Source organism: Osmerus mordax, chromosome 4 (assembly GCF_038355195.1).
Source record: "Osmerus mordax isolate fOsmMor3 chromosome 4, fOsmMor3.pri, whole genome shotgun sequence".
NCBI classification, from domain to species: domain Eukaryota; kingdom Metazoa; phylum Chordata; class Actinopteri; order Osmeriformes; family Osmeridae; genus Osmerus; species Osmerus mordax.
In genome coordinates, this window is record NC_090053.1 from 6,160,301 (window position 1) to 6,187,594 (window position 27,294).

A 27,294-nucleotide genomic window follows, 5' to 3' on the forward strand; every position below is an offset into this window, starting at 1 on the left:
GCTATCATGTTGTTGAATTATATCATAATGTTGCATAAAAGTTTTTATCATTAGCTTTTTATCACCAAGACAAAGCTTTCCATCCATTCCGGAAAAAGTGCATTGCAGAGAGTGCATTGTCACTTTCAGATCATCCGTTCTGGGAGTTGGGGATTAGGTGGAAAGCTGTTTTCAATTGTTGTTCCTTTTCTTCTCTGGAGTGATTGGTATCTGTGTTTGTGTCAGCCTTTCGCTGTTATGGGATGAAGGGAGCAGTTCAAAGTGATGGCAGGTTTCCTGTCATGTGGTTTTAAATGGTGTGGAGGAACAGCAGGAGACTTCAAAGGGTTAAAGGAAAGCTTCCGATGGCCTCCCTTATGAAAGTGACGGGTATGCACGCAGACACACTAACAAGGGACATGCACATACACATGTGAGTACACTGATGGAGTCCAAAACACTCATATCCACACAGACACATATTAACCCCCTTCATCCACTTACACACACACACACACACACACACACACACACACACACACACACACACACACACACACACACACACACACACATGCATGTACTTAAACACACACACACAAAACACACAGAACCCTATTCCTCTCCACACACACACACACACGTACACACACACACACACACACCCACACACACGCACGCACACACACACACACACACACACACACACACACACACACACACACACACACACACACACACACACACACACACACTGAGGGTGGCCCTTTGTTTCCCCGTGGTTGACAGCCATGTGTCTTTTTTAAATGCAGCCTCTTAATGTGTCTCATATGTGCTCCATTTCCTCGGGCCCACAAAGGCTCGCCCAGACCACAGAGCCAGGGCCAAGCTAACGGGCTAATTAATGACTGCAACCCGCACTACCCCTCCTTCTCCTCCTCCCTTTAGTCCTTCCCTTTCCCTTGTTCCTCCTCCTGTTTTTAATTATTTATGTGTGCGCGTGTATTTATGTCCGTTTCGCCTTTTTTTCGGAAAATATGTGTTCTTGATAACGTATAGCCAACTGTATGGTACACTTCTTTTTCCTGCTACGACTTCTCCTTTGCCCCCCTCCCACAATTTCCCCCTTCTCGCAAAATATTGCTGTTTTGCAATTGTTGGCTACTAACTGTCAGCTTGTCTCATCCCCAATGGTGGTTAGGTTCAAATCGCTGATAAAAGTTGCTCACAAGAACTGTCTTATCCCCCGAACCCCGAACTTAAAGGCAGTCTGTCAGGAATCAACCTTGTAGACACAAACACACATGGATCCTCTCTCTGCCTTTCACACTCCACTTTCACACTTGCGTTCTCTCTCCTTCTTGCACACACACGCACCCCTTACCCCCCCTCACACACACACACACACAGTAGGACCATTAATACTGCGTGTGAGTGTGCCTGTGTGTGGGTACGTGCATCCGCATGTGTGTGAGTGTGTACGTTTGTGCGCTAGTGTGTGTGTATGTACGTCTGTCTAGTGGGCAGTTGAGGAAGGGGCCCATGTTTTCTTAGTGTGGTAGGGGTGTGGGGGGGGCACACACAGGGCCAGCCCATTCATCCCCCCCCAGTAAAAGGGTCTTTGTGTTTGTGCTGGTGGAGAACCCGTCCCAGCATTCCCAGAGGAACACAATGAATGGAGGATTTTGTCCTGCTCCCTCCCCCACCCTACTCCCGAGACACAGGGTCATTTTTCATCTCCTTCATTCTTGTTTCGTCTCTCTCCGTGTCACAAGACACATCTCCCGGTGTGTGTGCATGCCTGTGTATACATCTTTGTGTCTGGGCCTCCTGAGTGTCTGGGTTAGAAGAGGGAGACCTTATGGGACCTTGCCTGCATGTGCTCGGTCGAATCCTGTAAAAACCCGCACAATGTGGATCCTACATGCATATGGGATGTAGTGATGCTTGTGCAAGTAGACGCATGCCATTCAACTTGTGTGTGTGTATTGACTTTCTTACTGTGTCCATGGGGGGGTCTCTCTAGAGACTCTATCAATCGCATTCAAATTACCAGAGTCACGCACACACATGCAAACACACACATCCAATCAAGGGTAGGCTTGTTTGTGTCTACTCTCTGGTCTCTTCTTTACCAATGCTCTTTGAACAACCCTCAGGAGTCACCACATTCAATGTTAACTGCTGCATTTGCCACGCATTCTCTTGCTTGTTCACAGCAAATGTTTCCATCAAATACTTTCTGTGCATGAGCTCCTGAGGAAGAGACAGAGAGGAAGAGAATTAGAAGAGAAATTACAGACAAAACGAATTAGAAGCTCAAGAAACCCAGTGAGAGCGCTGGTCCAAGTAAGAAAGAGAGGAGTTTGAGAACCAGACAGAAAGACAAACGGTGAGCAAGAAAGGGAGAGTGAGAGGGAGGCATTTGCAGAGGAAGAGGGAAGGAAAGGGAGAACCATAATATGAGACAGACCCAAAAAGAGTGTTAGAAAGAGAGAGATGTGCCTACTCATTAACAAGGTATACACACTGTAGGACTAGTCATAAGGAGAGCTCCCCCCAGGCCTATCTTTGATATGCTCCTTTCAATATCAACCTGCCTGTCTTAACCACAGCACAGACAAAGTGAACCCCCCACTTTCAGGGCTTCTTAGCCCAACATGAAAGCGCAGTCATGTCTGGACTCAAATCATTTTGTGGATGCTCTCAGGGGGATCTGTGTACTGTAGTTGTTTTCTGAGTTTAGTCTTGCCTTTCTGAATGTTTGATCGCTTCATTTCTGTCTTCCCTTGTGTGTGTGTGATCTATATTCCTTGTTTGATATTGCTTATCTTTTCTGGCGAGCGTGTGTATGTGTGTATTAGTGTAGTGTTCACATGGGCGTCATATGATAAGATGGATCTAAAGAGCATGACGTGCCCATGCGTTCATTTTCAAGTAAGTTGATGTACTGTTTGACTACTGTACTGTATGTTTCGGACTCCTTTCTCATTCCTACCTCTTTTCCCCTTGCTCCTTCGGCCTCTCTCTCTCTTTTCTCTCTCTCCCTGCCTTCATTCTCTGCCTCTCTCCAGGTACAGGGTCACATGCCTCCACTCATGATCCCAGTCTTTCCTCACGACCAGCGCTCTCTAGCAGCTGCCGCAGCAGCACAACAGGGCTTCCTCTTTCCGCAAGGAATGTCCTACAAGCCAGGTACACACACAGAAACATATATGCATACACAAACATATGCATGTGCGCACACATGTTAATAGATGCAATCCCATGACGTTGTGAGCAAGAGGTACTCAATCCTGGTCCTTGTGCCCCCCTGCCCTGCCATGTTCTAGATGTTTCCCTGCTCCAACACACCTGATTCAAGTGATTGTGTTCATTTGAATCAGCCGTGTCAGAGCAGGGACACATCTAGAACATGCAGGGCACGGGGGCACGGGACCAGGATTGAGTAAACCACTGGTGTAAGCACACATGCCCACAACCTCACACACACACACATACACGCATACATTCACGCACACGTTTTCAAAACATCATACAAACCCATAAGGTCAGCAGATGCTACTTTTACCCATTCTGGCATCCAATAAGTTATGACGGGCCTCACACACATTTCTCCTTTTTAGCACCCCTGTCGGACAGAGAACCCTGTCGTTACTAATGAACTGTGTCAGGTCAGGAATGTTTTGGGGAATAACCAGGAGATTTCGACTTCCCAGTGGTTCACATCAGGAACAATAGATTGGATATGATGGGGGAGAGGAATGTCTCTTTTATGATGTGCTGAAAGAGAGCGTGTCAGTTACACAACACATCTCCAACATGGAATTTCACACATTTATACACTCTGACACTGTCTGACTAGGATGTGCACATAGAAGTCATGAATGGTCATATGCAAAGCATGTATACAAACACACATACGCTTGGCAGATAAGCACCCACCAAGTGCACACATGCACCCACATACATACAGACACACAAACAAGACCTCTTCTTCTCTCCTCTCTCTTTCTCTCTCTGTCTTTGTCTCTCTTTCACTCTGTCTTTCTTTCTTTCTCTCTCTTTTTCTCTCCCTAGAGAACTTGCTATTCTCAGGACAGGGGTCTAGTCACCACCTGCTCTTGTTCTTCTCCTCCTATTCACATTCCATTCCTGCATGCATACCAGGCATACACACACACAGACACACACTTATGCAGCACACACTTACTCAACATGTTAACTAACCACAATCAACAACATAGTCTAAAATATCTCTCATCAATTTTCGGGAGGTGGTAGGCAGGCAGAGGTGTAGGGAGGGGTGTGATATGCACACAGTTACAAGACGGACAACCAGAACCAAATGCCTTGATGTCGTTTGTGCACGGATCCGAGGATGTGACTGTTCACATTGGACACGAAAAGCCTTTTAAGACAAACAGTAGGGGTTGCGCTGAACATTCTGGGTGCCAGGTTTTTAAAAAGCCTGCTGCATTCATGAACGCATCCAAATCCATGGCCGTACTGCTCTCAGTCGGAGTCCTTGACCGCTAAGATGGGCCGTGAGAGCTTGTCCACGCACCTCAGAGTAAAGTGACGGTATCAAGAGGCATTCACCTTTGATAATGCTTAAACTCTTTAGACTCAGTTTGCTTTGGCTTTTGAGCAAGTCTCTCCCTAAGGCCCTGTTGGAAAAACACTGAATAGCTGTGCAGAAATACAAGTTTACTTGAGCGATTGAATAATTTTTTTATAAAGATTGTGTCGGTAACACAAGACAGAACATCTTTAAGCAATGAAACAGGTTGGTGCCTGTGAACTCCCTTTGACCTCATTTTTTTGAGAGAGCACAAGTATGTAAGACTTTTGTGTTGTCTTTCTGACAGGTGACAACTACCCCATGCAGTTCATTCCATCCACAATGGCAGCGGCCGCTGCATCAGGACTCAGCCCATTGCAACTACAGGTAGGCAGGCCCATTAGCCACTCCTGATGTCAAACACTAAAGCTTAATTTATACTTCGGTCGCGGACACTTTTGAAATGGTCGCCGACGAAGAAAAAAAAAAAAGTGTCGCTAAAGCCCAATTTATACTTATGTCGCCGACACTTTTGAAATGGTCGCAGACGAAAAAAAAAATGTGTCGCTCAGGCTGCTGCATTTATACTTCGTGCTCAAGGTTCGCGTGACGTAAACAGAATCATTTTACCGTTACATTCATAGCTATGGTTACATTGTTTACGCTTTGTAGCCTAGGTGATCGATCGAGAAAATGGCTGTAGCTAATTTTGAGAGGCATTATAAAGGTGTGGATATGTTCTAACTTGCTCCGCCAATCTCTCCTTTATTCCTTCCATCTTAAACAGCTGTTGAGCGTTCACTGAAAATTCGAAACAATGAAATCAACGACGCGTGCCATCTATCTAGCCAATCATACTTGCGCGACACTATGTGACGACATCAGCGCCAGTAGAAATTTCTCCTGGTAGGCGACACTTTCAAGCGACGGTTAATTGTGTCGACCGTGACGCCATTTCTGTCGGCGACCTTTTCAAAGTGTCTGCGACCTAAGTATAAATTGGGCTTCAGGCTGCTGCATTTATACTTCGGAAAACAGTCTCCTGTGCTCAAGGTTCGCGTTTTACCGTTACATTCATAGCTATGGTTACATTGTTAACGCTTTGTAGCCTAGGTGATCAATCGGAGAAACTGACAATTTAAATTTTTCACTATGTGACGACATCCGCGCCAGTAGAAATTTCTCCTGGTAGGCGACACTTCTAAGCGACGGTTAAAAGTGTCGACCGAGACGTCATTTCTGTCGGCGACCTTTTCAAAAGTGTCTGCGACCTAAGTATAAATTGGGCTTAATGGCTAGAGAGCCGTTTTCTCTGCCAAGTTCTAAAAAAGTTATTCTGAGGTATTGCAACTATTCTAAAAAGTAATTACATATAATGTAGGCCACATACCAGCTGAAGTCTTTATCACTCGGCACTTTATTAGGTACATGTAATGTTTTACTAGCTTGAAATTCACAACATGCTAACAAACCTAGCCCCACAACACTGTTAGTTAGCTAGCTTCCTTATCAGAAACCTGTCAGTTGTGTCAAACAAAGGCCAATATGATTAATAGCTGTGGGATTCCGACCCCCACCAGCACAACACCTGGCACTGATAATTCATCATCTTTTTATTAGTGCTTGACACCTGTGGTTTGGAGAACAGCACTTACCAATAATGGTTATCATAGAACATATTCGCGAAAGAGAAATGTAGAACAAAAAAAGTCCCTCAAAGAGAGTTAGGAATTTCACAAGAAATCTCTTGCACACCCCTCCCTCTGCACCCTAACAATACGAGAAAACAACATTTCAAAAGGCCTTTCACAGACAAAGAATTTATCCTCAAAATGTCAATCATTATCCTGTTATCTTTGCCCGCTGTCGGCTTTTAAACAGTTTAATCTCAGTTTATTCAATATGTAATGTAAGTATTTTTTTTCCAAGCTCTCATTAAATGTTATTGATTTAACAGAGCGGTGCACAGTGTGTGGAAGCGGAACTGTGTTTTCCAATATGTAGAATACCTCCACTTCTGGCTATAGAAATGATCAAAGCAGGGTGTGTGTGTGTGCTAGGGGGGGTGTTGGGGGGGGCTGTTTGTGTGTGTAAATGTATGTGTGTGAGTACATTTCTGTGTGTGTATGTCTGTGTGAAAGATAGTGGGATTTTAGGAGGATGAATGGTGTCAGAGACATGTTGTCATTCATATTTAAACATCTCCGAGAGAGAGAGATGGGAGAAAGAGTAAGAAACCTGAATAAAAGGGGAAAGGAAGTTCATAATCACATAGCTTATTCAAGATAGAAAAAAAGGCGTTCGTATCTATGAGAGAAAAGGGATGATGAAAAGAATAGGACAAGTGAAGATAACGTTTTATTTTAATCTATAGCTTGTTCATGTCAGACCTCTCGATTCTTTTCTAAGTCACTGGATGTCACATCAAGTCCAAATCTTTCCATACAACGCAGATGTCAGAGGTCCAATGTGGAAACAATGTGGCGAGAAACCCCCCCCACAGGTTATTTACATTTACATTTAGCAGACGCTCTTATCAGAGCGACTTACAGTAAGTACAGGGACATTCCCCCGAGGCAAGTAGGGTGAAGTGCCTTGCCCAAGGACACAACGTCAGTTGGCATGACCGGGAATCGAACTGGCAACCTTCGGATTACTAGTCCGACTCCCTCACCGCTCAGCCACCTGACTCCCTGAGGTTATGGTACATACACTGACAAAGGTTGCACTATTATTAAGTCCCATGGTCTGTTTGTGGCCATAGGGGTTACGCAGTAGTGCTACAGAGTTTCTCTCTCTCTCATGCCAGGCTCTGCTCTACACATAGCTCTGCCTCTTGAGAGACGAGACACAGGAAATAAAGAGAAACTCCCAGTCTTAGTTACAGAGAAAGGTTTCAAAGCAAGCTTCGGTTAGACTCATATTCTTGTGTTAGGGCCAATTTGGTCTGGCAATGTGTGTGTGTGTGTGTGTGTGTGCATGAATGGCTGTAAGTGTGTGTGTGCCTTTGGGAGTATGTGCGTTTTCTGTCTCTGAATATGTCTGAATATCAAAGAGTCGTTTAACAGCTGGCATTGAAGGTGGAGCTCGCTAGAGAGGCAGATGTTTGCCCAGATTGGCACTAGTGTCCTGTGGCATAACCCCACAACCTCTAAACAGCTGGACGGGCATCAACCAGCCTGCCCTGTATACTTTCCTGATGGACAGTGGGCAGTCACTGCCACGATCAGAGGCATGTACATGGGCCAGGCTGTTTAGGTCTATGAAGGGAGCAAGGTCACCATCATGGGCCCTGGAACAGCTGGGCTTCAGCGCGAGCAACCAGAGAAATAGGGAAAGAGATAGCGGAGAGAGTGAGAGAGGTAGATAGTGGAATGGAAGTCAGAGGCAGGGAGAGTTTAAAGTCTGACAATATGGTCTACGGTCTGTAAGAAATGAAGACTGAATGAGAACAAGAGAAAAAGAGAAAGCGAGACGTGAGCATTTTGCTGATATTCCACCACATTACATAGAGAAGAGGAAGAATCGTTAAAGTTGTGTTTCACTAAGACAAGGCCGACAGGATCAAATACTGGTTAATAGTTTTTGCTCATTCATGACAGATAATGGCAGTATAACATTTCAAGTTATCTTTATCAGTGTGGGAACTTTGTCAGACAATTGTTTCCAGCTCTTCTAACTGGTGGCTCCATCAACAGTACTGTCCAAATGAAGAATAAAGTCTTTGTATGGCACTAATGCGAGGGAAATACAGTTACTTTGCGGACATTCTTGTTGACATCACAAGACGTCTCTCCCTGTCTGTATCTGTGTCCCATTTGCCATTACTTTCTGGATGTATCATAACCATAAAGTTGAGGATTTGCTTCACAGATTTGCCAAAACGAGGACTTTCCCTTAGACTTAGAAATAAAGAGAGAGAATCAAATCCAAAGTTATAGATTGTGATGGCCCATAGATTCAATCCATTGAAAATGTTAAAGTAAGGGATAAAAGGAGGAACACACACACACACACTCTCTCTCACACACACACACACACACACACACACACACACACACACACACACACACACACACACACACACACACACACACACACACACACACACACACACACACACACACACACACACACACACACACAACCTTTAAGTGCTGCCTTTAGCCCTTTATCAGTGGGAGGTCCAGTCAGCTGGCAGCCTGTCTATTTCTTCCGTCTTTTCCAACCTGCTGAAAAAGGGAAAACCTCATTTGTTTTTTCCCTACCACCATGATCAATAGCATCCATGAGCTAAAAGAGACTAGCTAAGGGGATTCTTTATCCAGCCCTCTCAGGGCAGACAGACCACTGGGAAATGTAGTACAATGGATCAGTCCTCAAGCAAACTGTACCCAGGTCACTACAGACCTTTTTTTTTTAGCATATTATTGTGCTAAGCTGGCTATTAAAACCAGAATTGGTATTACATGGCAGAATAATAACTTGTATTTAGTCAAATTAGCACTAACAGGCAAAGCCCCTGTCAAATAGATGTGTGGCAAGGGTTGTTTCTTATGTCTGTTTGTCAATTTGCAATTTAGGAAATTGCGGCATTGTCTTCCCTCCGGGGTTGCTGAGTGGCAACAGATCTGAAAGGGTTTGTTTACGTTGCACATTAGCCCCTAGTGGCTATCGATCTATAACTGTCACTGAGAGAAGGGGGAAAAGGCCCTTTTCTGTTTCTTTTGTTTGTTCGACAATTCCAAGGTTATCCAGCTTTAACTAGTGTGGCAAGCAGGATCAATGTGCAGTGAGTAATCAAGTGAATGCATAACTTGACAATGCGGGCTTACAGTAAAATGGCAAGACTCAACATATCAAACATTTATTGATAGATACTTTGCAAGTCTGACTGTAGTCTGCTTGTTCAACACTGTATGATGTGGGTTACTTAAATACAATTATTTGTTACAATTTTATATGGAATATATAATTGTAATGAATAGCTCTTAATTGTGTTTACATTTTTTTCTATATTAATTCTCTAAATAAAAGTGTAGCATTTTCTTGCAACAAGTTTTGTCTCCATCTCTGTCACCTGCATGGTATTATTTAATGGAAACATACAAGGGCATATTGAATGTGTGTGTGTTACGTATATGCAGTGTGCCTAACTCAGAGACACCGTAGTCCCACTGAACCCCCCCCCCCCCCCCCCCCCGCACCCCCCATTGAATCTGCTGTCCTTACCACTGTAAATCGTGAGGTGGAGTGATTGACACTTAAGGACCTCACTGCCTGTCGTTGAAAATACATGCCTGTGCGGATCTCATATCGCCGGCGATTGGGGTAGACAACCCAAGGAAAAGAAGCGGTGACGTCAGGGCTTCTTTCACAGTAAGGCCCCTTCTGTTTGTATTTAATATTGCATGGGAGGGCTGTCCGACCGCGCTGGGCCCTGACCGCGGAGTCTGCCGTCGCGTCTGTAAGCAATGGCAGCAGTCTCGTGTGTCGGGCTCCCTCCTGGTCCACGGACTTCTGAGAACTCCCAGGAGGCTTTGCAGTTTTGACTGTGGGGAAATTGGATCTCACAACACAGAGGCACCGTGAGAGGAGAGAAAAAGAGAAAGACTGACAGAGCATGGAGCAAGATAATATCAGAGAAAAACAAAAAGAGAAAACCAGAGGGAGAAGCAGGGAGGAACAGAGAGAGACAGAGCACGCAGCAATGTGGGGATGAGAAAGGAAAGACAACAACAGAGAGGGAGAGGAATCGTGGAGAACGGAGAGACTGTGACATAAGGAAAATTGACTAGAAGATGGAGGGAGAGGAATAGATAGAAAGAGAGGGATAGGAGAGGAAAGTCAAGCGAGTATAATATTCCAAGAATAGAGACTGCTGGACATGTCCGGATGGTTCTCCTCAGGACTTGATTTTTGATATGCTCAAATGCTTAACGAGATTGACAGTGTTTACAGTGGTCCATCTGTCTGGAGCTTTGAATTAGACCGGGACTTCAGCAAGTTGACATCCAACCAAGAGTATGTTAGATTTTTGGGAAAGTGGGGTTTCATCGCTCTAAGAATCCCTCTGCTACACAAAGATTGTGTGTCGGTTGTCACTTGTTCACGTGGTCTTGAGTTTTTTCTTATTGATCTTATGGTTTTAGGAAATATTATAAATGAATGAAACCAAAATGTTAACTGTTTAAAAGATTCAAGTGTATCAATGAATCAATGTGCAGAATTGTTTGTGAACAAACATGTTCATAGCATCACAGCCGTAGTTAGGTTGATACTTGCACTCTACTCCTTCTTGCTGTGTACGAAATACATGTATTAACAACTTACAGTTGGTACAAGTTGCTATTTAAGCCTCACCCTTACTACACTTTAGACAAAACAAGTTCTAGGCTTTTCTAGAAAAGCCTAGAACCCTGTGTGTTTTGGATAAGCTCATGTGTCTATGTGTGTGTTCCAGAGAGTGAAAGAAAGAGTGAGAGTGTGTCATGGTGTGTAATGTATGTGCTTGTCTGTGTGTGTCCATGTGTGCATGTGCCCCTCTGTACGATATGTGTGCGGCTTGTGGCTTTGACACAATGTCGGACCTTAGACAGGATCCTTCAAGCCGTGCCAGAACAGGGATAAGAACGCGGTACATTATGGACTATGTAGAGAAGACGGGAAAGACATGGAATGAGAGAATAGAAGAGAGGAAGGCCACTGATTAGCAGCTGGCTTGTTATGTTAATAACCCTGTCAGCTCTTTAATAGTTCTTTTTTGGTTTCTTCTTCCTTTCTGAAGCAGTTGTACGCTGCCCAGCTGGCCAGCATGCAGCTCTCTCCGGGAGCCAAGATGGCCACCGTCCCTCAGCCACCGAACTCTTCCGGGCCACTCTCACCCTCCACCCTGAAAGGAGAGAAGAGAGCGTCAAGTCCCATCATCCACATTAAGGTCTACAATCCACGTTAATAATGATCCACATTAAGGTCCACATTCTGCACAATCGCTGACTCTTTAAAATGTCCCAAATTATCTTTGGAGTCAAGCTTCACCTTGTGAATGGAGAGAAACGTAGTGAGGACAGACGTGTTGGTTTTAATGGTCTAAAGTTATTGTTTTTGAGTGAAATGGCCATTATCGAATCGTTTTTGTAATCTGTCTTCAGATAGAGAAGTTGACTTTGACACCCATCAGAAACTCACTCTGTACTGACGCAGAAACACACTCCATCTCTCTTTCCCTCCATCCCTCCATCCCTCTGTAGCTCTCTCTCTCGCTCTCTCTCTGTCTCTCTCTTGCTCTATCTTTCTGTAACACACACACACACATGCTCACATTGACATTGGCACTGGCTGCCGTTTGGCAAGGCCCCAACCTCTTTACTGCAGAGAACCTTGGAAAGTGTGCACATCATCTTCACTGGAACCAGCCAGTAATGGAGGCCATGTGGGGTACAGCTGCAGCCAACATCACAATAGACCGGAGTCTTAGCACAACCACAACCACAACAGTAGTGCTCTTCCCTCTGTCCCCCCTCCCCTCCCGCTGCACCCCCGCCCTGCCATAATTCCGTACCACCCACAAACTCCTTTCGTCAAGCCCTCAACACACCCTCCCTCCACTTCCAACGACATTACCCAGGGCCAGCTCTCAAATTAGATCTGTGCATTTGTTTAGCGCTCCCTCCTCACACATGAAGCCCCAGTCAGGCGGTTTTCGAGCTGCCGTCATTGTTTTTTCTTTCCAGTCGCTCCTTCTCGTTTTCTCTGGCTCCTTCATGTGAGAACGTGTGGTCATGAACCTTTGATTAGAAACAGAGGAGACAATTAAACAAAAGTGCCTCTGGCGAGATAAGTGAACATAGAAGAGATCCCATGTTCAGTGGTAAATGGCAAAGAAGAACACCCTGTGTTTCGATCCAAATTGATTTAGAGTTTTGAAAACCTGATCATTTTCTTTCCTCAAAACATTTTAGTCAAGAACTGATGAGTTTCAGTAAATAAAAGACCTGTTTCTCTTATAATTACATGCAGGTAATATAATGAGAGTTAAATGATGAGTAGACCACATGTCATTTCTACAATGAAAACGTGTTATTACTGATTATCACTGTTTGCCTCAACTCTGTCTTCATGTTTTCAGGAGGAAGGGTCAACGCAGCCCCTGAACCTGTCGGCTCGGCCTAAGACCTCCGAAGTCCTCCGTTCCTCTACCTCGCCCCCGCACAGCCTGTTCTCCAAGACCAGCCCTTTAGGCCTGGGCAAGGGACGTGTCCCCAGCCCCATCTCCAGCATGGGCAGGAACTCCTCACTAGGTACCACACACACTTACACAAACACACACACACCAGTACACAAGCATATACTCACACATTAAAACACGTGTAGTGCGGACACAGTGCAAGCTTAAAAACACACTGACATACACACAATCAGGAGCCGCACAAACCCACCTCCACCTCGTCCACCGCACACACACACACACAAACAATCCTAGCATACTCCTCCTGTCAGACACAGGGAAGCTTCAACCCGTAGGAGGCAACATTTTTTACAGGCCTCTAAAGCCCTGTATTTAGCCCCAATGAAAACCTAGGCGGCGGAAACAGTGAAACACAGCACACGTTATTTGGTTTTTAAGAGCTTCCTCACATCATTGTCTGGCCTGGGATAAACCTTTATACCCTACCACTGCTATCTGTTATTAAACCCAATCCAAAGCCTCTCATTACACCAAAACAATTTCACTCGCTCTTCTGTGCAGCTTTGAGGACACAGCGCTCGCCTTCCTTCCTATGCTATTTTTTCCCTTTTTTTTATGGCCACCCAAGCATACAGTTACTTCCTCCTCATCTGCTAATTAAACTAGCAAGGCGACGGAAAGTTTGGATCATTGGTTGTTTTGTACTTCCAAGTACACACAAGCTTCAAAAGCGTATTTACTGTACATAAATTAGGGGTGGAGGGGGCATTTGGGGTAGTTGAAAAACAACCAAAGAGGATGGAAAAAATGGACACATCATGTTTAATTATACTGTTTAATACTTTCAGACTTTTTTTTTTACAGTAATTACATGTAGACATTCTTTAACATGCCAAAAGGAGTTGCAACATTTGATTCATACTTAGAGTATAATGTGTTCTGCTTGGCCTTTAAATACATCTCACACACGACTCTGATTGGTTGGCTGCTGTGTCAGTCTTAGTAACAACCCTTCCCTCCTCCACAGACATTCTGTCCAGTCTGAACTCCACAGCATTGTTCGGGGACCAGGACGCTGTGATGAAGGCCATCCAGGAGGCCAGGAAGATGAGGGAGCAGATTCAGAGAGAGCAGCTTCACCATCACCAGCAAGGCTTGGAAGCCAAGCTGTCTGCACTGAGCGGCATGAGTCTTAATAACGGCAGCAAGGTTAGAAAGCACATGCACTCGTGCACAATCAAAATCATATGCAAGGGCTTACATACACACAGGCACACATGATCCCACTCACTCTGGTCTCGCAGTACTTATTTGCCAATTCTTACATGCAAAAAAGAAAACACTACGATATTTTGTCTTCTTCGGCTGGAACCGTGGCCAGATTTCTTGAGATACTCTCCCTTAACATCCCCGGCCACCCAGAAGTCAATAGCTTTGAAGAGGCAGCAGCTGGACCAGTGACAGTAATGGTTTTGGTCCGTGCGTGCGTGTATGTGACTGAGTGTGCATATCTTCGTGTGTTTATGTGTGGGTGCTTGTTAGCTTGTGTGTGTGCATGTGAGAGTGTGTGTGTTTGAGGGGGGGGGGGTGTAGTCCTGCTCCCCTTATACGCTCTGGGCTATTAGCCCAATCGATCCCTCAGTCTGGGGCACATGACTACCCAACACCTCCTTCCTCTCCTAACTCCCAACCGTGCATTCTTTGGGGTAAATGATTGCCTTGTGCCAGAATGATGCCTATCCTCACAGGAATCTCTCACCCACATCTTCAGTCAGTCAGTGAAGTCAGTCACAGCATCAGGGGTGAAACAGTTGAAAACAAGAATTTATACCATCATCCTCAGAGCAGTCAATCCCATGTTGTCAGCATAGATATGGCTCATTAATATTTTAGATATGGGCACTTTGAACATGTCTGTTGGTATACCACTGGAATATTTAAACTGGTAGTTTGTTTGTTTATCATTAGGGTTAACATTTGGGATATTAGTCAAAAATATGTTGTCACCTTGCGGACTCTAATAAGATTAAACATATTTTGAAGCTTAAAGTAATTACTCATATTCTGTAATGTTTTGCATTTTATTTTTCTTGCACAGATAAAAAAAATATATATTTTAATCATTTAATTCTATCCACTATATCATACATTTGATATACTTAAACTACACATTGAGAACTAGATCAATCTTCAAATAAAGTAGCAATTGTTTCCATCTGAGTCACTGTATGCATCCCGCATTCCTCAGTTCTCTTCTGAGTGTGGTGCCGGACCTACATTTTCCGACTTTATAAGAACAAACCTTGTGATGCAGTAATTTGGTTTATAGCTTCATGCCTCATAATAAAGTTCTCGTTTGGAAACTCTGAAGTAATTGTTTCCGGTTAGAAAAAGACAGTAGGTTGGTGTTTGTTTTCCGTTTTTCTTCGTTACCTAACAACAACTCAAACACACTTTTCTTTTGCATGATGTCATATAAAATTCAGCTCTATATGCCATTCATTGTTCAGGTTTGTCTGTGTGAAATAATTGACAGAAAAACTAATTGCACACAAGAATAGTGACTCCCATCTTCCAACTCAGAAAGACTATGCAGAGTACAACACTTCTGCATGAACGCGAAGGTGACAACTAATGTGAATAGAAACAACCTTTTGTTGGTAAAGGTGTTATGTGTGATCCAAAAAATAGCTTTGACATCTGTTGATGTGCAGTCAAACCTGATTAAGAGTCAATTCTGTGATGCTGTTTATTGTGGATGTGGGAACAGTTATGAGCAAGCACGTGTATTCGTTGTGTTTTTGTCTGTTTCTTGGTGTGTGTGTGTGTGTGGGCTTCATTCTTCATCATGCTTACAGACAGTTCCCCCCCACTAGGTTAAGCACAGAATGTAATCTCTGCTTCGGTGCGTAGGGTGTCTGCTGCAGACTCTGAGTATTGGCTGTGGTGTCCTGGCACAATTCAGGCCTTGGCCATGTTAACGTCATTATAGCTATGCCCAGCTATGCCCAGCTAGCAAGTGGCATTGTTGAGTATCAGCTTACGCTTACTCTGCTTCCATCACGTCCACAAGTGCCAAGCTGGCTGAAATAGCCACTGACGTGTGTGAGTGTCTGGATATGTGCTCTTGTGTTTTCTCTGTTTCTCTGTGTGGTACGGTGTATGCAGGTTACAGTGTGTGTGTGAGAGTTGTGTGAGTGTTTGTGTTTTCGCATTCATGCGTGTGTGTGTGTGTGAGAGAGAGAGAGTGAGAGAGAGTAAGAGAGAGAGAAAGAGAGTACATTTTGGCCAATTCCAAGCGAGCTGTCCCGACCTATAGTTCTGTCTTCTTCCCACCACAGAGACCCAGAGTACTTTAGTCAAACGCTCTGTCACTAAGCCCACTTAATGCTGACAGTAGTTGACATCAGCTGTCATGGCTGCTCTTGCACTCAGTGGCGGTTTCTTTGTATGCCACACAGCAGGAGAATGGACATTATGGGCAACCATAAAGAAGCGGGGGAGAGAGGAATGGCTAGAGTTGAAGCCATGCCAGTCAACACACTGCCTGCTTCTGTCGTCTATGCAGTGAGACCTGGAAGGATCTGTAGAGCTATTCACTGGCTGTCGGTAGCACTCATAGTCACTGTACTGTACGTTGGAAGTGCGGCGAATTTCTTTCTCTGTGTAAAGTGTATACATTCTGCCACTAGCAGATTAAATGAGGTTTCAATAGATGCTGCCGTGAAATCTGCATTCTGGGAAATTAAAGGAGGAAGACGAGAGGGGTGGAATGGGAGAGCAGGAGAGAGCTTGAGGGAGGTCCTCCATTTCAATGGGCGCAACGTAGCCTTGTCAGGATGTATTGGGAGGAGGATGAGAAGGATGGAAGGAAAGGGCAGAGAGAAGAGAAAAAGGGAGAGGGAGCGAAGGAAGGCAGGCCTGTCTACTACTGCAGAAGCCAGTAAATGGTTGCAGGTCAGTTGGAGCAGGGTTGCCAGGACCTGTAACCGTGGTAATGAGCTCAACACGCTGCTGATAAAACTCCCTGGCCTGGTGTGGTGTTTACAGCGCTGCCATGGTGATGCTGCAAGTCGTGGAGGATACAAGAAAGGAAAAAGAAAAGAAAAAAAAACTGCCAGAGAACAGAAAGCTTAGGCACAGAAATTGTCGGTATAGATTGAGAAACTTGTTGGATAAGCTTCTATTCCAATAAAATGAATACACCATTTGGAAGCCTTTCCTTTAAGCGTTTTCATTGTTTGCACAGTGTAGGGACTGTCTTTCATAAGGCATTGTATTTGCAATGTTTGACTGTGAACCTGTTGCCACAGAAAGACTGAAAACCATACAGATGTGTTAAGAAAAAAATGAATGAAGAAAATTGTCCAAGGATGGCCTTATAAGTCTTGTCTGTTTCTTTCAAGGTTTAATACACTATACTAGAGGTTTTCGTTTTATATTTTTTTTACTGTTTTGGGGAGTCAAGGTCCTAGAACCTAACCTCTCTCTCTCTCTCTCTCTCTCTCTCTCTCTCTCTCTCTCTCTCTCTCTCTCTCTCTCTCTCTCTCTCTCTCTCTCTCTCTCTCTCTGTCTCTCTGTCTCTTTCTCTCTGTCTATCTCTCTCTCTCTCTCGTTCTCTCTCTCTCTCTCTCTCTCTGGTCTCTATGTCTCTAGTCTTTATTACTTTAAATCTCACTCTCTCTCTGTCTTTCTCTGTCTCTCTCTGTCTTTCTGTCTTTCTGTTCCTCTCTCTCTCTCTCTCTCTCTCTCTCTCTCTCTCTCTCTCTCTCTCTCTCTCTCTCTCTCTCTCTCTCACTGTCTCTCTCTCCCTCTCCGTTTATAGCCCTGTGCAGACCCTGTTCAGATTCTGTGGTGCGCGTGGCGTAGCCCAGGCACATGTTCTGCGGTGGGCCTGATTACAGCCTTCATTGTAGTGCTGACATTGGCTCCCCCTATCTCCCCCCATGTATATAAAACACAACAGAAGTTGAATAAGAAAAAGATACACACACCACACTGCCTCAAGTTCCACTTGGTCCTGCCAACAGCCAGGCCGGCATTACTTCACCCAGCAACCATGCCTCCCCAACAAAATGCTTCTGTCACCAGAATAAGGAGGAGTTGAGAAAGGAAGAATGAGGGAGGGACGAGGATGTGTGGTGATTGCGGATGGGTCATTGCTTTCCACCACAGTTTGGGAGCGTGGCAAGGGTAATTTTAGATGGTGGGCGGCAGACGGCATGCTGGACTCATTTGGATGGAGCGGGCAGTGAGGCAGAGGGGTGGTGAGGCAGCCAGGGTGGAGGAAAGGAGTCAGTTTACATGGCAGCGCTGCGACTGAGTCATTTCTCTTTCTATGTATTATTTTCTCTTTCATTTTCAGAATTTCCGAAAATAATGTACTTTTCTTGTCATTTTGTTGATATTTTTTCTGTCTCGTCTGTCCTTTTCTCCCCGTACTCCTGTTTACTCTATTTCAAAGCTTTTCAGACTCTCTTAAGCAGGTCATGTTAGTATTGTTAGTATTGTTGTATATTGGGGGAAATTGTATTATAGTATTGTTGTTGGTAATCATTCATCACTTAACTTATTGATTAGGCTAATCATTGATATTACAAGAGCTGCATTTCTAATGAATCGACAAATTCTATAAACTTTCAGTAAAGCGAATGCAAGTGAGTCTGAAATGCTCTCTCTCTCGTTCACACATACACACACACATCAGTGTGTTTCGTCATCATTAGCAGAGCTCAACCATCCTACTAGGAGATCACAGGAATAGTCCAGACCTTTGATCCAAAGACACACCAATTACTAATACAGCTGCACAATCAAAACAGCTAACATGCTTACCTTATCAAAGCAAATATGTGTGATAACTTGATACTTATAATTTATACTTTTGATACTTCTCTTTTTCACAGCTGAATAAATGATATCTACAGATTTACTCAACGGTTTTCTTATATAAACACCCATAATTGTGATGGTGTTGCGATAATGATGATCCCCTGTATTTTTACGACTGTGGTTACTGTATGTATGTTACAGTAACGTGTATACATTTATATGATTGTTGATATATATTCAGTCATTTGTATTAACATGTATTATACTTTTGTTTAACATTCATTGTGTGTGGTTATCATTCCTTTGCAGTAAACTTGTAAAGTGGAATGGGCTTTGTGTGTTACAGGAGCGGATGCACTTTGAAAGTTTGGGTCAGCACTTGGGGAAGCTGGGGGAGGAGGCCAAGATGGGTCATCGGGTCATAGACCTGACCAGACCAGAAGATCTTGATGGTGAGTTCCCCCTTTCTTCTCTTTCCTTTGGTGCTTCCATTACTTTCATTCGACATCCTTTTGATCTTACGCTCTTCTTTTTCTGTCTCATCCCTCCTTTTTCCTGTAATTTACCGAAATGAAACTCTCAATTGTGTGTGTTTGTGTGTGTGTAGTGTAGTTACCCTGGTTTTCCTGGTTTTCTTCCTGTTTTTTCTAATGTGACTCTGGTCACATTAGAAGAAGAAGAGAAAAACAATATCTAGGTAGATGGGAATCAGAGAGGAGGAGAGGTTGCAGAGGGTTAGGTTTGAGGTAAAAGTGGTACCATCCGGCCCAGACTAAATGACACCAACGACCCTGAACTTTGGGGCCCTTTGGAGCAGTGGCGCCATTTATGTGGCTCTTTCATTGTAACACATCTGTGGTGGAGACAGACTTAACCAGTCAATCTACACACATGTATTCTCCAGACCAAAATATTTATTGTGTCCTATGCTGTTTCCTCAGGAAGGACACTTTCACCTGCCAACAAGGTTTACTCTCTGTTCTCTTTAATCCATCCTTTAGAAGTGTTTGTGCCTCAGACAATCTTATCCAGCATAAGTATGCAAACAGAAGCAGAGTCTGTAGAGAGGGACATCGTTTCCTTTATTTTTTCCTTGACTCAGATCCCACCTGTTGTCGATAAACCTAAGTGTTTACAGATGCAGAGGATTGAGGAGCGGTCATTGCGGTTTAGTTTAGAATAGCCGGTGTAAACAAGTGTGTGTCTAAATGAATATGGTTATTTGGAGGATCGGAGAGGAGGTTCGTCCTCATCCCTATGGCCCAAGTTGGGGCTTCACAGCTGGGAATGCGTCTAACTGCATGCCCTTCTGTCCCAGTTTTCCTCAAGCTGGCCCACCTGTAACGCTCTACCCTTTTTGTCCAAAATTACAGATTGAACATTTATTATTATTTTGTAAATTATCAGCACCTATATCGGCCCCACTTTTAGCATGGCCCCATAGCAGACTTTTGCAAATTAACGAAGATAGAGATGAGATTACAATTTTGATGTAATTATGTTAACATCCACAGGGAGCGGTACTACCACAGAGGCACGAGTCTTCAGGGAGGCCAGGGGCCGGAACAGCAATGAGCCCCACATCAAGAGGCCAATGAACGCCTTCATGGTCTGGGCAAAAGATGAAAGGAGGAAGATATTGCAGACCTTCCCCGACATGCACAACTCCAACATCAGCAAGATCCTTGGTAAGGTGGTGGTGAAAGCCCCCTTTGTTATTGGTCAGTTCTGCCCCTCATAGGCTTCGCTCCACCAATCGTTGGTAGGCTCCACCTTTCGTCAGCTTTCTTATCGATCAATTGAACCCTAATCAGCTAAGTAGTTAAAATTGATGTTTCAGTTAAGGATGTGCTTGTAACTATGAGTTTAGTAGTGCAGCTCCATAAGGTTTCAGTGAGCCCTGTCGTGCAGCTCCACTGTGGGGCACTGAGTTCTGTGACGCAGCGCCACATTTTGGAACCCATAGTTTATTCTACTATAGGCTGTGTATATTTCTGTGGGAACATGAAGGGACCAGTATGCTTGCTCCCTCAACACTACAGTACGTTTATCAAGGAGGGTGTGTGTGAGGGTGTTTCAGTGCTGGTTTCTCAACACACAGAGCACTGCTGTAAGACCTTGACTAGGGTGATGGATGTGTTCAGTTAAAAAAGTGCTTCTGTTGATACTAACCTACCTGACACAGATACTCATTCAAACGCTAAGCTTAAGGGCTGTGCATGGCAGAGCTACGTTCAAGGGCTCCACTGTCCGACACAAGAGTCCAATATGCACACAGAGTACTGTATGTAGATGAAATGCCTGGTTGCAATGTGTAGGAATGTTTTTTTTCCAGGTGGGGGTACGACGAATCAGTCTTACAGATACACCTTTGTCCAAGCTTACACAGAAAAGCCATTTTGACTGTGGAATTGCTTCTCCGGTTTTGGTTTCCAGCAAACAGTGCTCAAGTACTGGAAATTATTTTAACAGACAAACTGAACACAACCACTCTGATAAAGTTTTCAAGCTTTACGTGTAGAACATTGGTACCAGTGTGTCCTACATGAAATGCTCATTACTGTAATAGAATACTCTTGATAGGGGTGACAATGAAAGGTCAAAGCACTTGGTCATATTCCATCCATAGAAGACTACGGATATTTACTGAATAGATGTTTGTGGCAATAACAGGAAGCGCCTGAGAAACGACCTGTAGAGGGAACAGGAGAGGATGAAATGCATGCGTGTGTTTGTGTATGTGTGTGTGTGTGTGTGTGTGGGGGGGGGGGGGTTCACACAGATACAATAACACAGCTGCAGAGGAGGCCTCCGCGTTATGGAGTAAAAATGCATCCATACTGTTTCCTGAGCTCAAAGAAGAGCTTTTGATAAACCCTGGTAAACACAGAGAGCTGGTCCTGGAATTGTCTGTGTGTGGGTCCTGTAGAGTGTTTGTATAATAGACTGTCAGAATGCTACACAGATGTGCTGTGTTCCGGTAGTAATGGCTCTGGCCACTTGTCCAGTAAGTTGGATCCTTTTATGAGAAAAAATCATAAGTGCACAATGTGACATTCTTCTAAAGACAAGACTGAACTTATTTTTCAAACAAGTTTGCAAAAAACATATTTACAGGCATATTTTACTGTAGAGGTTTAACATTTCACATTTAGATATTGACATGTCAAAATGTCCTCAATTAGGCAAACTCATGCTCCCCTTAAAAACATTTTACCCTACAACTCTCCTAAATCGTCAAATGTGTTTCAATCGTCCAATCCAGGCTCTCGCTGGAAGTCCATGACCAACCAGGAGAAGCAGCCATATTATGAGGAGCAGGCTCGTCTGAGCAAGATCCACCTGGAGAAATATCCAAACTACAAGTACAAGCCTCGGCCCAAGAGAACCTGCATCATTGATGGGAAGAAGCTGCGCATTGGCGAGTACAAGCAGATGATGCGCTCGCGACGACAGGAGATGAGGCAGTTCTTCAGTGTGGGGTAAGAAAAGGTTAGATTTTATTGGGACACTTTGGAAAGTGCTTCTAAGTTATACGGTATATCTGGATGTATATGGGTCTTAAGTGTCTTTAGTGCAGCTGACCACACATGGTTTGAAATTAGTTACTTGTATAATTGTTTTTTAATCCCCTATTGAAATGCCTGTTGTACTGAGCTCTAAAAAGACTCTCTAATTTAAAAACGGATTAGATTAAACTGCAATAGTCTCATCCAAAGGAAACAGACTTTTTCAAATCTACATGGAAACTAGTACAAACAGGGTGAACAATTCAATGGCAATGTTTTAATAGATAACAGCTGTAGATGTGTGTAAAGTAATCTTAATGGACTGTTTAACTATATTTACCAGAAGCAGAGCTTTGAATACGAGCGATTTTTAATAGTTATCATTTATGTCATTTATGAAATTAGGACAATGGCTGGGTGCTTGCGGTCAGGAGAAATTGGACACAGCCATTTTCTTGCGGGATGTGAAACGTAAGCAGATGTTTGAGAAGCAGAGAGAGAGGGACAGAGAGAGAGAGAGAGAGAGAGAGAGAGAGAGAGAGAGAGAGAGAGAGAGAGAGAGGGAGAGAGAGAGAGACAGAAAGACAGAAAGAGATAGCGAGAGAGAGTGGAAGATAGAGAGGGAGGAAAGAAAGAGGAGGGCTGTTGGTAGGCAGATGTCAAAGTCATAACTGTAGCCTATGTGTGGCTAAGCGCAAGAAAATCAAGTCATTCGACCAGACTGGACTTTCAGTTACAGCATAAATTGCATAAGCTTCAACGCAATTCAAAGTATAACCAATTCTTACACCCAGCACCATTTAATGAAAGAGCATGTGATGTGATTTCTAAGCTCCTTAATGATAACAAAAGGGTTCTGTCAGAAATTGTAAAGTTAATGTCAAGGGGAGCAGGGAGGAAAAACTGTTAGGTGAGAAAACTCACTGCAATTTTCTTGGTTCATGTGTTTCATTTGAAGAGCCAGAGGGCTTTCTTGAGTAATGTGTGCTTACCTCAATTCCATCCATATCCTATTAGGTTATTTAGCTGTCATTGACATAGCTACCGTGTACTGACAGAGGCTCTGTATTAAGCCATGCCTGAAGATGAGAACTGACACAAATAACTTATTATTAAGTAGGTTAAAATGTCGTACTCCATCATGCGTTCTATAATGAATTTGGTCATCGCTTACACACCTCTTCTCTTTCTGTCATTCTGTCTTTCTGTCTCTTTCCTGCTCGTACTTTCCTTTTCTCCTGACAACGTAAATGTTCCATCTCGGTCTCCCACTCTCCCACTATGTCCTTCTTGCTCTCTCTTCCTTCCTCCTTCCCTCTGTCTTCCTCACAGGCCTCAGCCACAGATTCCCATCAGCAACAGCACAGCTGGTGTCTACCCAGGTGCCATCGCGATGCCATCGGCCGCACCCTCTCCACACCTGACATCAGAGTGCTCCAGTGCATCGGCCAGTCCCGAGCCCACCATCCCTGTCATCCAGAGCACCTTTGGTATCAAGCCAGAAGCGGGCACCATAATGCCGAGTGAGCCAATCAACGGAGAGGACGAGATGGACATGTATGAGGACTTTGACGAGGAGCCCAAATCAGACTACAGCAGTGATCACGAGACGAGGGAAACTGTCAGTGCCAACTGAGGTGCTCAGTAGGAACACCTGTTCTTTTTTTTTTTTGGAAAGACAAAGACCGAGACAACATCCTTTTCAGGGTCTGAGCGTGCTCCCGGGCGTGGGAGCATGGATGTGTGAAGCGAACACGCTCAGATTTCTCAGTGGGATGAAATGAAACTGAGCATGCTTAGACTGCTCCTGTGACAGTATCTGATAGACTGATCACACTAAGACACCGTTTCAGAGGAGAACACAAAGCATTCTAAGCATGCTCAGATGCCTCCGAACAAACTGAAACAGAGCACGCTCAGACGTCCTCCTGATATCTGACTGACAGGAAGCATGCTCCTCAACTTGACAATCGAACTAAAACTAAAGCAAGTGATGATAGAGAAGAGGAAGAAGAGATTAGTTATGTGTATGAAAACAACATTTTAGTGCGTGGTTTTTAAGGAGTATGCATGGATTGAGGCATCGGAAATTGGTCTTTGACAGCTATTGGTCTTAAATGTTTCTTTTAAGTGTGATGAAGTTTTTATTATCAAGTATTTCCTTTTCGGGATTTTTTTATTTTTATTTGAGGAGACATTTTTCTGACAGGTTTCACTACTTGTAAAACCTTGGAATGTCAGAACTTGAAATGTTAAAGTTAATATAAAAGTTAGTATTCGTAGTCTTACCTATGTTTTCCTAAGTACAGTACGCCTACACATTTCTTGACAAAATGCTTACAATATGTTACATTACTGTTCATGATGGGGTGTAAAGTCCCGGCTCAGGTATGTTGTGCCAGCTTGTGAATGTGTTTTTTGATTTCATATGAGCGAGTGGTAGAATTGTTTTTTCAGACTGACATCAAGACAAGGGGCAAGCAAATCCTTGTATATTATTGTTAATATTATTGTTATTGTACAGTTTTTATTCAAATGTGCCAAAACTACATTTGCATCCATCTAACATATTGTAGTCTTAATTTTTTCAAATGCTGCAAAAAAGTCTTACACAATCAGTTTGTTCTGTCAGATAAATACTTATTTAGAAATTGCTGGCTGCCCCAACCATATACTACGTAGAGCTCAGGGAGAACATGAGCAGGTCTTTGCTGCTTGCTCAGTCAGTGTTTTGTAGTCTGATCCAGTTATTTCTGACACCCCCTCTGGTGATGTCATACCTTTAGAAAGCCTCATCTACTCCTTTTTGATTCTGTGTCCGAATTTTCAAGTCTGCTGTATTACGTAGTGTTAATTTCAGCACTTCACTTCCTTGGTTTGAATGAAACTGGCAGGTGGATTAAATGTTTGAAACGCCTAAGATAAGAACAGTATAAAAATTAATACTTGTGTGAAAAAGTGTGGAAAAACAGGATGCAGGGAGAGCCTGGTCTTTACCGCCTGTTAGTGTTATGCAAATTCGGCTGTTACGCATTTGGGGCCAAAACAAACAAATCAGCTTTTTTTGGTACTGTACTCCTGTCTCCTGACTATACTGATGTTTAGATTGAGTGTCACATTTTAAATTAGCAGCTTTCTCATTGTCTCTGGTTTGTGTAGAGATAGTGAATATAACATGTTCTGCAAGTGAATCTGCCCATCTTAATTGACAATAAGTCTTAAAGTTGAACATTTGGAGTTGGATTTTTGAGTAGGCTCTTAAGTAACTCAAGTTCCCAAGACATGATGAGGCCGACTATGTGTCCTTTACTGTATTATACATGGTTACTTAAGACAAACCAATACAAAATGGGTTTACAATTCAACTTCCCTCATTAAATGACAAACCAAATCTTTGGTTTTTCAGGAAATTTTTGTTTGAAAAATAGTTCAACATTACCTCTTGCATATTTAAAAACTATAATGTTTCTGTAATGCATGTATATATTTTTTTTTACTGATATGTCAAGTAACTTAGAATTATACATTTCTTAGTTGTCACTCACAAGATCCTGTTTTAAATTCTCCATTTAGAAAATATTTCAAATTTGACACCTGTTTTAAGTGGTTTGGAGCAACTGCAGTATGTGTGCTGGTTGGTTTGTCTTTGATTTTGTATGTCCTAATGACCATGTTGAGCAAAGCATTTGTTAGAGGAAGACTTTTATTGAGTTTTATTTTGCTTGCATCACAGAAGAAGAGTTAGTGTTCGCCTCATGCATAGACATTGTTTAAAGTGTCACACACATCATAAGCACTGGATATAAGTGGTATTTTTCAGTACTGACTAATGTGAAGTTGCTGTTAGATGAAAAACAATACAAATAAAAAGACACACACGTCATCGATTTGGACTCGTGAGAAGATCTCACGTTTGCCAGGTTTGGGTAAACTGTCAAAAATCTTTTACTTTTTCAAGAAAATCCTTTGTTGTAGCACCAGCGCTGCCTGAAGGGTCATGAGAAGATAAGTTGTGCCCTACAGATGGAAACACTGGTTTCCCGTTCGCACACATTTGTGTTAAATATTGTATTTGAAATTTAATTGTGCGTTTTAACATTTTGTTGTATTTATTAGCCAGTGTTGGCTCTAAAAGTGTCAGTACAACTTGGTGAGATAAGACAATCAGAAAAATAAAGACTGAGATTTCCTTAAAAATGTACTGTTTTGGTTATTGACTCGGCTCAAAACTTGTCTCATTAATATAGTTTAATATAGTAGTTACTTTTTTTAATGTCCCATATTCACCTTCTGATTCTGAAATCGAGCGAATGCCAAAATGTACCTGTCTGTGATCAACCTGGGGCAGAGTACTTCAGCTTCATGTTTTTCTAGACCCCTGGAAAACAAATGACTTAAATGTAATTGCTGTTAAGCTGTGACCATGTTAACAATTAAGAACGTTGCTTCACAGAAAAAGGAAAGAAAGCGATTGTGTCTTCAATTCTGTCCATCTGCAAAAGTGAACCGCTTGAACCTTTGAACCTTGCTCACACTGTATGTGCCTGTGTCCTCCATTTTCTAAATTTAGGAAGCCATGTATAATTTAATATTTTGTGTGGCTAATTACAGAAACTGTATTTTATTACTCCATTTCTCCATCTTACAGCAAGTGACTGTCTGTGTGTGTATAGTTGGATGCATGTGTGTGTATGTATGTGTGAGGTAACACCACACATTCTCACTGTACTGTGGTGTGTCAGCGGCGCCGGTGCTTGCTCTATCCAGTCTCTGCTTGAGTAGGAGATGGAAAACTCTGCCATATGCAGCCACATAATAAATCTCATTGTCATTCCCAAATCATCTGCAGTTACTCTTCAAGGGGCGTTGGGAAGTTTGTCACACTGTGAGTGTGTGTACATGCTTGTGTGTGTGGCTCCTGGGAGCCATGGATGAAACCAAACCTGTGCCAGTGCCATCTTAATCTTGTTAAATAAGTTAATCATTTACGTTTCCCTTTCCACATGATTTATATTTTACCATTTACTGTCTGCAAATAAATGGGATTATGCAGGAATGTAGATGTGCATTTCATTGTATATCTCTGTGTGTGTATGTCTTTGCATTTGTGTGTGTATATATGTGTGTGTGTCTGTGTGTGTGTAGAGAATGGGGTCAAGAGTTTTTGTTCTCTATCCTACTTGCAAGACATGATTCCTTAGCTCTTTGGTGCAGTGTTTGGA

At 43.2% G+C, this 27,294-nt stretch overlaps 1 protein-coding gene across 8 annotated transcripts in view; it reads left to right on the plus strand.

Annotated features, from left to right (window-relative positions):
- The window catches only part of LOC136941433 (transcription factor SOX-6-like), a 68,968-nt gene extending 42,683 nt beyond the window's left edge, over positions 1-26,285 (plus strand). For 4 of the 8 annotated variants that reach the window (XM_067233892.1, XM_067233897.1, XM_067233891.1 and 1 more), the window contains 10 exons: positions 3,054-3,174; positions 4,851-4,930; positions 11,331-11,480; positions 12,672-12,843; positions 13,759-13,940; positions 18,910-19,015; positions 20,078-20,251; positions 21,829-22,045; positions 22,478-22,543; positions 23,405-26,285. In XM_067233892.1, the coding sequence (XP_067089993.1) occupies positions 3,054-3,174; positions 4,851-4,930; positions 11,331-11,480; positions 12,672-12,843; positions 13,759-13,940; positions 18,910-19,015; positions 20,078-20,251; positions 21,829-22,045; positions 22,478-22,543; positions 23,405-23,708 (1,572 nt within the window). In that variant the 3' untranslated portion in view covers positions 23,709-26,285. The remainder of the gene's footprint in view (positions 1-3,053; positions 3,175-4,850; positions 4,931-11,330; positions 11,481-12,671; positions 12,844-13,758; positions 13,941-18,909; positions 19,016-20,077; positions 20,252-21,828; positions 22,046-22,477; positions 22,544-23,404) is intronic. The other 4 variants (XM_067233899.1, XM_067233895.1, XM_067233893.1 and 1 more) reach the window with 3 other exon arrangements.
- Positions 26,286-27,294: the final 1,009 nt, after the last annotated feature.